Here is a 12,318-nt window from a genome sequence, read left to right as displayed (position 1 = left end):
GTGTACAGAATGAATTCCAGGACAGCCAGGGCTACACAGGGAAACCCTGTCTCGAAAAAAAAAACCAAAAAAAAAAAAAAAGGGAAAAAAATTCTGTATCATCAAAAAAAAATCTGTATCATCCACTACTCATATTTTTTGTAGTGTGTGTGTGTGTGCGCGCGCACACACACATATGAATGCGTACATTATATGTATGGCATAAAAGGACAATTTTCAGTAGTTCTCTCCCACCATGTGTGTCCAGTGATCAAACTCGGGTGTTTGGAGTTGGTATTAGGCACTTTTACCATCTAAGCTACCTTGCTTATCCTTTAGCAGTTACTTTAAACATTTGCTGATTGGAATAACACTGGAATGTGTAGAAAGTGGGCTGGAAAGGACATGATGTCAGATATGGCCCTCACTTGTAAACTTTCTATTCTGTAGAGCCATGGTAGAATCACCAGTGCTTGGATCCTGTGGGTCTGTTGTTCTGACTTCAGGATCTTGAATTGGTTGCACATTTATGTTATTTAGCTGTGGCCTATAGCCAACATCACCTTTTTCTCCTTTCAACTCGTGAGGGATGCAAGGCCAAAGGCAGTGTAGTTAGTCTACATTGAGGTTCTTCTGCACTGTATGCTGAACCGTTTCCAAGCATTGAGTACTGTTCACTAAGAGCTCAGACATCCTGCAAAGAATCTATTGTCCTTCCCTTCCTTCCTTTCTTTTTAAATTTTAGATAGGGTCTTTTCATGTAACTCTAGCTGGCTTTGAAGTCACTGTGTAGATCATGCTGGCCTTGGGCTCACAGAGATCATCCTGCCTCTGCCTCTTAAGTGCTAGAATGCCTGGCTGACCATTATCATCTCTGCTTTACAACTAGGAAATAGTGACTTAGTGGTAACAAGAAATTCAGTCAGAATTCAAGGTCACCTCTGGAGGGCAAGTGTGATAACATCATCCTATCTACTACATTTGCAGGGTGGGGGCCATGCACCCCTACCCCTACTCAGTTAGGTGGTTCCTAGCTCAATCAGAAGCTGCAAAGTGGGTCTTCAGTGAATGACAGGCTGCTTCAGATTCCAAGGTCACCTGTACCCGTTCCCAAGGGATCTAACATCTGATTGACTGATGTACTATTGGAGGGTGCTGGTGACTGTGATCCTCACAAGGGAGGAAGAAGCCAGATTCCTGATTTTACATGGAGGAGATGAGGGGATTTTGCTGCCTGCTGATGGGTGTTGTGGATTGCATCTCATAGGATATTTTTACCTTTAGGTGCAGAGGTGAGGTGCTTGTTCTGTAAGTAGCTATAATTACACAGTAGAGGTATGCCCAGAATGATCTTGTTTGTGAGCCAGTGTTTCACATTTTATACAGATGGTAATTTAGAGTGAGATGTTCCCTCTCACCCTTCTAGTATCATCTTCAATGGTTCTTCTGTAGTTCTGAAGCCTTGTGTGAGAAGATAAACTCTTAGAAGAGGAGTTATCTTGAGAAACTAGTCTCTTGTCTCCAAAGGGTATAGCATAGGGACTGTGGAGTGAAAGATACACTGGTGTTACTGTCATAGTGATCTAATGAGATGGATACAGTCAGAACTCAGACATCACCACCTTCCATGGCATTATGACATGGGTAAATAACAGTTGTCATCTATGGGTAGACGGCATGATGGGGTTTCTTTGTAGGTCTGACTGCCCCAGAACTCAATCTGTAGACAGCTTCTGCCTGCCACGTACTGAGATTAAAAACTAAGGCATGTACCAGCACGCCTGGCAACAGCATGCTCTTTTCTGTGAGTGGATATGCATCTGAGCATTGGTGGCATGCTGTCATTCACAAGTGGGCAGTGTTAGGACATTAATGTCTTCTGCTCTTTGATGTCAATTGCCTTCATCTATTTGGGACCATAGATATAGTACCAGAGACTAAGTATTATTTCCTTGTTGTTCTGGGACTACAATTTGTCTGAGTCATTACATGGATGTTAGCAGGTTGGACTCCTGTCACTGCATTTGGGAGGGGACTGAGACTCCATGGGATTAATGGTTCTGAGTCTAGAAGATGAGTGTTCATTACTCTTGTATGTGTGCCTTATATTTGCTGTTTGCTGTTCTCAGGGCAAGATGCAGGCTGGTGTTGAGGGTAGGAATGTAGCTGAGGGTAGTCACTTACCAAAGTCCAGTGTAGATCTAGGTTCAGATAGGAATGATGAGCTTCAGGGACAGGTCTGGAAACAGTGGCCTGCAGGTAGCAGGGCATGGTCAAGTCTACTTGCCTATTCCCTGTTTGGCTTCAAGGCTGGCTTCTGTACTCTAAGACACTGTCCTTACCACTGCTGTCTGAGCTCCAGAGAACATCAAGAGCCAACAACTATTGGATGAATTCATCCAATTTGAGTTGCATCTTTGGGACTTAGGTGGCCAAAGATACTGGACTGGGGTGGTCCTAAGAGTTTGACAGATTTTCTCCTCTAGCCCACAGCCATCTGTTCAGTCCAGGATGTCCCACCTGGCTTAAGTCAGATTTGTCCTGGGGCTGGAGAGATGGCTCAGCGGTTAAGAGCACCGACTACTCTTCCAGAGGTTCTGAGTTCAATTCCCATCAACCACATAATGGCTCACAATCATCTCTAATGGGGTCTGGTTCCTTCTTTTGATATATTTGAAGTGAGCAATGGTGGTATATTCATATGCATAAAATAAATAAATCTTTAAAAAAGTTTTTTTTGTCTCTAGGTACCAGGGCAGGGAGCTGGGACAGTAGGAACAGTAGCCTTAGGAGAGGATACATTTGTTGATTCTTAGCTTATGCCCATTTTGGGTAACAAAGCAGGTAGAGTTTAGGTCAAGGCTACCAGCATAGGGGCTCAAGGCTTCTGAGTCTCAGAAGTAGTTCATCATCTGCTATACCAGATTAAATAAAGTCAGTAGAGCCCCGCCCCTACCTCTGGGTATTAGGTTGCTTTCTCAGGAAACTGAGGCAATCAAGTGATCACTTAGCACTCAAGAAAGAACAAAACCAAAACAAACATCAGCAACAAAACCAGTGCTTCAAGCTGGGCCTGAGTCGTACATACCTCTTAGGAGGCTGAGGCAGAAGAATAAATGTGAGTTTAGAGCTAATTTAGGCTGAATATTGAAGCCTTATCTCAAAACAAAACAGCAAAGCAAGGAGCTGGAGAGATGGCTCAGCTATTAAAAAGAGTATTGGTTACTTTCCTGGAAGACTCTGGTTCAACTCCCTGCATCTACAAGGTAAAATTATGTACACCTCTTCAGTGTCTAAGTCCCTTGGCACCCAGCCACATCCTAGTCCTGCTTGCCTTCAAGGGCTGTGCTGAAAAGGTTGGTTGTATGCTCTGCTTTTTCCTTCTCTTCTCTTCTCTTCTCTTCTCTTCTCTTCTCTTCTCTTCTCTTCTCTTCTCTTCTCTTCTCTCTTAATCTCAATCTCTCTCTCTCTCTCTCTCTCTCTCTGATCTGGGTGGTAATGGTATATACCTTTAATCTTAGCGCTTGGGAGGCAGGGACAAGTTTGAGGACAACCAGGGGCTATATAGAGAAATCCTGCCTCAAAAAAACAAGACAAAAACGTGACAGACAGACAGAGACTGACTGACTCTCTTAGAGTTTTATTGATGTGAAGAGACACCATGACCATGGCAACTCTTAATTGGGGCTGGCTTGCAGTTTCAGAGGTTTAAGTCTGTTATCATGGTGAGAAGCATGGCATTATGTAGGCAGACATGGTGCTAGAGCAGGAACTGAAAATTCTACATCTTGATCCTTAGGCAGCAAGGAGACTTTGTGGGTTTCATACTGAGCTTAGCTTGAGTCTTTAAGACCTCAAAACCCTGCCTTCACAGTGGCACACTTCCTCTAACAAGGTCACATCTCCTAATAATGCCATTCCATATAGCTAAGCATTCAAACACAAAACTATGGAAGCCATTCCTATTCAAGCTAATACACCACCACCACTACCACCACCACCACTACCATCACCACCCCCATAACCCCCTACATACATGGAGGGGCGGGTAGAGACTGAGACTGACTCTTTGTAGTTCTTTAACTCACTATGTAGACTAGGCTGGCCTTGAACTCACCAAGATCCTCCTGTCTCTCTCCTAAGTGCTGTGACTAAAGCATGTGCTTCAGTGCCCAGTTCACCCTGGCTTTTCATGTATGTTGAACTTAGGTGCTCATGCTTGCACAGCAGGTTTTTATAATAGAACTAGCTCCCTAACCCTAGGAACAGTATGTTCATTGACCCAAGATATCCTTGGAAGGATATCCTAGGAAGCCTGAAGAACATTTAGTCACCAAGTAACTTCTAGCTGGAAGAGACAAATGAGCCAGGTATTGAGATGCCATAGCTGTGCCAAATGTGGGTTCGGTTCCCAGCACTCACATCAGTCAGTTCATAATGGCCTGTACCTTCAGTTTCAGGAGATACAGTATCTTTTTCTTGCCTCAGTAGGCACTAAGCATACACATGGTAAAACTGCATGTATGTGTCCACTCTGGGTTGGCCGTAGGTGACCAGAGTACCTCTCACTATAGCCTGAATGCCAGGTGATATTTGATGTTACAAGGGCTGGAAAGAAACATTTGAGTGCTCAGGATACTGTGTCAAGGTATGTTGCTGAGCCAAGGTGGGCAGAGGCTAAGTGCTGGAGCATCACTGTAGCTCAGGCTAAAAACATCCAAGAGCTAGAGTTTGACTTGGTATGAAGTGAGAGATGTAGATCAAAGTTCATTCTTTGGGTCTGTGCATGTCTAGGTGTCATTGGACCATTTATTGAAAAGACTGCCATTTCTCCTTCAGTTTGCTTTTATACTTTTGTCAAGAGTAAGTTGGGCATGTTTATGTGGCTTCTATTAAGTTTTTATTTTGAGCACTTGGAAAAGTGCAGAGAGCTGACTATAGTGATAAACACCTATAACACCCTTGTGACCGCTGCACACTTGTAGGTGGGTCAGGGTACATGGATGGTCAAAAGGAGGCCTATTCCCTTCTAAACAATCTGGGTATCTCTCTTACACAGAGTGCCTGGCAGTCAAGTGCAGTCTATGGCTTACTGCTTAGTGGGAAGGGCTCTAATCCTAGGACCTAAGATCCAAATAAACGAACCTCTCAGCTAGCTCCATTTTTGTTATTTCCTAATTTACTGACTTCAGGTGCAGTGAGTAGTGCTATTGAAGGCCATCAGTGTGTAGCCCTGGCTGGCCTGTAACTCTTACATCAGCAGTTTTCAAGCTCAGTCATAATCCTTCTGGCAAATCTCTGTCTCAAGAAATATTTACATTACAATTCATATAAAAGTAGCAAAATTATAGTTTTGAAGTAGCAGTGGAAATAATTTTATGGCTGAGGGTCATCACAACATGAGGAACTGTATTAAAGAGTCACAGCATTAAGGTTATGAACCATTGCTCTATACAGACCCAGAATTCACCTGTCTTTGCCTCCCAAGTCCTGAGGTTAAAGGGGAATGCACCACCATGCTCAGCTGTCTTTAGAGAAGAGAATCGTCAGGAGGCCCTATGTAGATCAGTGGTTTTCAGCCTTCCTGATACTGTGACCCTTTTAAAAAAAAAAAAAGATTTATTTATTTAAGGTATGTGAGTTCTGTAGCTGCCTTCAGACACCACAGAAAAGGGCATCAGATCCCATTACAGATGGTTGTGAACCACCATGTGGTTGCTGGGAATTGAACTCAGGACCTCTGAAAGCAGTCAGTGCTCTTAACCACTGAACCATCTCTCTCCAGTCCCCCTGTGACAATATGTTCCCTATGTTAAAGTGACTATAACCATAAATTATTTTTGTTGCAACTTAACTGTAATTTCACTACTGTTATGAATCATATCTGATATGCAAGATACCGGATATGTGATCTCTGTGAAAGGGATATTTGACACCCTCCCCCCAAGGGAGGGTCTGGGGTCTGGACCCACAAGTTGAGAACCACTGCTATAGATGTGCAATGCTACAAGGTTGTTCCTCAGCACAGCTTCATAGAATCCAATTCCTGTGTTAAAAGTTAGGTTAGAATGTGGCTAAAAGTAGCATTTAAATTATTAATCATGTAGTAGTTAGTGCTATGACTTGGCCATCCATTGTGGAGTCAGAGGATCAACTAATTTAGTCAATAAAAGGCTTGCCTCACAAGTGTGAGGACCTGAGTTTGACTCCCAGCACCCATGTTAAAAGCCAGATGTAATAACACTGGGGAGATGAAGACAGGATTCTTGGGATTTACTGGGTAGCTATCCTAGCCTTATTGTCAAGTCCTAGGTCCCAATAAGAGACCCTCTCTCAAAATAAGGTGGATAGTCTCCTGAAGAACACTCTCGGGGTTGACGATGGAAGCCTGGGGTAACATATGGATGTAGTCCCAGTATTTGGAGCCAAGGCAGAGGGTTTGTGAGTTGAACCAGCCTGGACTACATAGTGAGACTCTTCTTAGAACACAGCAGAAAATTAATGGAAGCTGGGCACGATAGGTCATGTACTTGGGAAAGCAGAGAGAAGGTCACTGCAAGTCTGTCAACCAGAGCTAAATCTCTGCCTCAGGAATATCTTTTAATTGTTTTCAAGATTAATAGAATATGTTTATGACCTAAATTGAAAAGGCCTGTGTGTGCATAATACAAAAAGTTATAAGGGACCTGGTATGGTGATACAGTCCTGTAATCCCAGTTACTTGGGAAAACTAAGGCAGGATCAACCCTCTCTACCTCCATAGTATTGAGATTAAAGGCAATTTTTTGTTTTTGAGACCAAGTTTCTCTGTGTAGCCCTGGCAAGGAACTCACTATGTAAACTAGGCTGCGCTTAAACTCACAAGAGCCACCTGCCTCTGCCTCCTGAGTTATGGGATTAAAGGCACATGCCACAATGCCCAGCTAATTTTTAGTTTTAATTTGGAAACTGGTAAAGTATTAAAACAACAACAACCATAAAATAAAAGCCCCAAAACACAACAAATCACCTAGGCAAGGGCCAAATGTTATAAAGAAAATGAAGAGAAAAACAAGTATACAAAAGTGCCTGTTATGTTTCCTGTTTTTGGCCAATCTCATGGCAACAACTGGACTCTGCTACTTCTAGTAGTGGGACTTGGACCTTCCTCCCCACGCCAACCCAGCAGCAGGTTTTATTTGTGTATAATGTCCATGGAACATCATGAGGCCTAACACCCTAGGGCCTGAATTAGAGTCCTGGTGTCTCTGGCTGGCTGGTCCAGGAAAACCTATTGAGTTGGGCCAGAAGTAGGTTACTTTGTAGTTGTAACAAGGATAATGGTTTCTTTCTTCTTGTGCTCTTTAGTAGAGAGATGGAGCATTGTGTGCTACCCAAATTATACTCTATGTATACTCTATATGTACCTAAATGCTTTCTAAAAAATAGGAAACATCTAGAAAGAAACATTCCTTTCATCCGTTCCCTTGGAATTGGGAAGGGTGGAATGAGGAGAGGAGGAATGGGATGCAATCTTTCTGCTCTGTCTTTAGATAACTCTAACAGTGTATATTAAAACAGGGGAATACTTACTCTGCTGCTACTCACATGCCTTTCTTATTCACAGGTATGGATCTTGGAGGGAGCCCGTCAACCCCTACTACGTCAACTCTGGTTATGCCCTGGCCCCAGCCACCAGTGCCAATGACAGTGAGCAGCAGAGCCTGTCCAGTGATGCCGACACCCTATCCCTTACGGACAGTAGCGTGTAAGTCCAATGACTGCTTTGTGCTGCATGCAGTATTCTTTGCTTATCTAACAGGCTGGTCCTACTGATTGATTCTCTTAGAGCTTGACTGAGTTGTTCCTAAGGAACAGACATGGAGCTGGCCATGGTAGAATATATTTGTAATCCCAGCACTTGGAAGCTGAAGCCGAATTGCCATGAGTGCCAGGCTAACCTGAGCTATAGAATGAGACTATGTCAAAACAAAAACCCTAAAAAAGATGACAGACTGCCCAGTGGCCGAGGTGTAATTTAGAAGAGGCCTTAGTTCAGTTCCTACCACAACAAAAATTATTTAAAAGTCCTGGTACAGAATTCAACCTAGAGATGAAGTTTGTATTAGCTGACTGTCTTGTAGGCCAAGGCTTCCTGCTGCTTTTAAGAGCAATTGAGTTAGAGTTAGAACTGCATGTAAGAAACTTGAGATTTGTTTTCTCCTAGCTACAGAATGTAGGTTTCAGTGTGAAGACAGAAACAGGGCACAATCAGACTGGCAGTCTTCTCTCCAGGTGGCATGCAAGAGACAGTCCAAGGGGCCTTCAGTCTGCATAAATGGGTTTCTTGCCCATGTTGTTCGGCCCTGGACCCTTTTATGATATGGACTCTTGATATATCTTGAATAGTCTGGAGGCCCTGGGAGCCTGCGTTCTGTGCTCCCTGAGGCCTAAGAACCAAACTATGGAAGCAGGTCTTTGCCTCCACATCCCTGATATTATGGTCACAATTAGGAGCTTGTTTTGTCTAGTGTGGTCACATTCCCAAAAGCCCTTGTGGGGTGGACCTGTCCTATGAACCGCCTCATGCATGAAGGTGACTTTTTGGAATCCTGGTACATATTAAATAAGCTAAATATTGAATGGCATAAAACATTTTGTTGAGTTGACCATCCAGCCTGGAGTTTCCTGAGGTTCTGACTTAAGTCATGTTTGGGCTGAGTTTACCCCCATGCCTGGGGTTTCCTCTAATAAGCAAGCTTTTGCTCATTACCTATGATCAGAGCTAAGTCTTCCGATTACCACTAGATGGCTCTTAATTCATGACTGCATATGGTCCCCAAAAGGATTCTTGGCATAGCTCAGTAGTCCTGCCCTGATTAAAATTTAATTTTTTTAAAAAAATTATTTTGGCCAGGCATAGTAACCCACACCTTTCATCCCAGCACTTGGGAGACTGAGGGAGGTGGATCTCTTCAGTTCAAGGCCAGCTTAGTCTACACAATGAATTCCAGAACAGCTAGAGCGACATAGTAAGATTCTGTCTCAAAATACATACGGACATACATACATACATACATACATACATACATACATACATTTTGTTGTTGTTCTACGTGTATGTATTTGTACTATGTGTGTCTGGTACCCAGAGTGCAGATCAGAATGTCATATCTCCTGGACTTTGTGCTGGGTCCCCTGGAAGAGCTCTTAAACCACAGGGATGACTCCACAGCCCCCTAAATTTTTAAAAAATGTGAGTGTAAAAAAAGAGTACATAGGTGCATGTGTGTGTTATAGCACATGTGAAGGTCAGAGGGCAACTATAGGGAGTTGGTTCTCTGCTATCCCTTGTGGTTTCCAGGGATTGAATTTAGGTCATCAAGCCTATTGTGCTCCAAAGGGCCTCTACCCACTTGCTGACACTAAATCTGGAGGTCCTGATTCAGTAAAACTAGCTGACCCATGAGCACCAGAGACTTTTCAACACTAGGATTATAGGCATATACTACCATACCCAGTTTTGTTTTGTTTTGTTTTGTTTTGTTTTGTTTTGTTTTGTTTTGTTTAAGTAGATCCTGGGATATAAGTACTTCACATCTAAGTCATCTTATCTCCCCAGATAAGTAGATCTAAACCACTGTTAAGTGTATGTGTAGTTATTGGTTTTTGTTTTCATTGATGCAAGTAAACATTTCTTAGAGGAATTAGTAAGTAGCAGAACAGCAGGTCACATAGTCTGGTTATAGGGTCATTTTAGTCCTACATTTTAATCTAGATGCTTCAGTCATTTTTCACAAAAAATTGTGTGGGTCCAGGGGACCCTGCAAAAAGTCCAGGAGATAGGACATTCTGATCTGCACTCCAGGTACCAGACACACATAGTACCAATACATACATGTAGAAAACAACAAAATGTATGTATGTATGTATGTATGTATGTATGTATGTATGTATGTTCGTACATATTTTGAGACAGAATTGCTTACTGTTTAAGCAAATGCAGCAGTATCATGAAGACAAAACTATTAGCAGTTTGCCAAATATAATGTCTTAATTATAAAGAAGGAGAATATCCCCTAAATATTTTAGACAGATCTCATATATTGAATAACATTGATACCAATAGGAGCCAGTTTCTAATTACCCATTATATAAAGTCTTAGGACTAGAAGAAATAGTTTTCAAAGTAGTTACTATAGCTCTGTGTCTTAGTTACGGTTTTACTGCTGTGAACAGACACCATGACCAAGGCAAGTCTTTTTTTTTTTTTTAAAGATTTATTTATTATTATATGCAAGTACACTGTAGCTGTCTTCAGACACTCCAGAAGAGGGTGTCGTTACGGGTGGTTGTGAGCCACCATGTTGTTGCTGGGATTTGAACTCAGCACCTTAACCGCTGAGCCATCTCTCCAGCCCCCAAGGCAAGTCTTATAAAGGACATTTAATTGGGGCTGGCTTCAGGTTCAGAGGTTCAGTCCATTATCAAGGTTGGGAGCATGGCAGCAACTAGGCAGGAGTAGTGCAGGCAGAGCTCTCAGAAGAGTTCTACATCTTCATCTCAAGGCTGCTAGTAGAAGACTGACTTCCAGGTATCTAGGGTGAAGATCATAAGCCCATGCCCACATTGACACACCTATTCCAACAGGGCCACACCTTCTAAGGTGCTACTCCCTGGGCTGAGCATATACAAACCATCACATTCCACTCCTTAGCCCCCATAGGCTTGTTCAGACACATGAGACTGTGGGGGCCATACCTAGACATACCATAATGCAAACAACATACATTTAGTCCAACTTCTAAAGTTCAAAGTCCCTTCTGCGATTCATCCAATTACTTAACTATAATCCCCAAAGCAAGACAAGAAACTAGCTGGGCAAACTTTCAAACTCTGCATCTCCATATCTGATGTCAAAGTGGTCTTTAGATCTCCAATTCCTTTTTCATCTTTGTTGACTGCAACAAACTTCTTTCTCCTAGGCTGGGATCTACTTCCTGTTAGCAGCATTCCTCAATAGATAGCCACACAGCATCTTGAATATCTTGGGGTCTCCAAGGCAACTTAGATGTTACAGCTTCTTGTTTCAATGTCTGGGATCCACACATGATCTTCTGGTCTCCTCCAAAAGGCTGGTGTCACTTCTCCATCTCTGCACTCTGTAGAACTCTTAAGTTCAGGTTGATCCACTCCACTTCTGCTGCTGCTGTTCTTGGTGATCATCCCATAGTACTGGCATCTCAAATATACTGGGGTCTTCCACTGTAACTAGGCTTCACCAATAGCCTCTCATATGCTCTCTTCATGGTGCCTAGCCTCAGATCCTTTGCATGATCCCTTCAGTCCTGGGGCCATCAAGTGCAACTGAGGCTGCACTTTCACCAGTGGCCTTCCATGGCCTCTCACAGTGCCAAGCCTCAGATGCTCTTCATGATCCCTTCATGCCTTTAAAACCAGTACCACCTGGGTGACTCTTACACATTACCAAGCACAGCTGTAGTACGAGGTACAACCTTGGCTACAACATAGCTTCTTTGTGCTCTCAGGAAACACTTCCCAGTGATGCTGGTCTCTTCTTAATCACCACTAATTTCTTAGCTCCAGCTAGCCAGCATCAATTATTCCATTAATGCCTTCTATTCTAGACTCTAAATAAAACCAGAGCCATGTGGTCAAAGCTGCCGAGTTCTGCTGCTTGCCAGGGCTGGAACATGGCCCCCTTGTTGTACATTATCACCAGCTTTCTGTTTTCCAACTGTTTCACTGCCTAAGCTTGGCTGTCCGGGATCTTGCTCTGTAGACTGACTTTGAACTTAAAGATCTGCATGCCTGTCTCCTCTGTACCAGGCTGGCCTTGAGCTCAGAGATCCGCTTGGTTATGTCTCCTGGGATTAAAGGTGTGTACCATCATGCCTACATCTAAACTTAGCTGGGTAGGATCTCACCCCAAAGTCCCACTCCCTTAATCTGCTATTTCTTAGAACATAGGAGTTGACTCCATTTCACTTCCTGGTGCCCCTTTAATACTCAAACCATATAGTTTACATTTTTTCCTTTCTAAGCTTGCTATGCTTGTTCAAAATGCTCTTCATGAGACTTAACCAGAGAACAAAGTCTCTGTTGGGCTTTTTTGAGACTTCCTTTGTCAGTCCAATTAATATTAATTTCTTTGCCTTAGCCTCAGGAAGACTTCAGACAAGGGTAAAAAGTAGCCACATTCTTTACCGAAATACCACAAAAACAGTCTCTATGCCACATACTGAAATACTCCTCTGAAACCTCTTGGGCCAGGTCTGCACAGTTCAAATCATACTTAACAACCAAGTCATTCATATTTCTACTAGGATGGCTCATTAA

At 42.9% G+C, this 12,318-nt stretch overlaps 1 protein-coding gene across 2 annotated transcripts in view; it reads left to right on the top strand.

The window, feature by feature from the left end:
• Axin1 (axin 1) overlaps positions 1–12,318 on the top strand; it is a 51,486-nt gene that overhangs the window by 24,003 nt on the left and 15,165 nt on the right. For both annotated transcript variants that reach the window (XM_052194832.1, XM_052194831.1), the window contains exon 3: positions 7,586–7,726. In XM_052194832.1, the coding sequence (XP_052050792.1) occupies positions 7,586–7,726 (141 nt within the window). The remainder of the gene's footprint in view (positions 1–7,585; positions 7,727–12,318) is intronic.

The sequence above is a fragment of the Apodemus sylvaticus genome, chromosome 10 (genome assembly GCF_947179515.1).
Source record: "Apodemus sylvaticus chromosome 10, mApoSyl1.1, whole genome shotgun sequence".
NCBI lineage: Eukaryota > Metazoa > Chordata > Mammalia > Rodentia > Muridae > Apodemus > Apodemus sylvaticus.
Note: the sequence above shows the minus strand (reverse complement) of the source record. Positions and strands in the feature narration are given on the sequence as shown.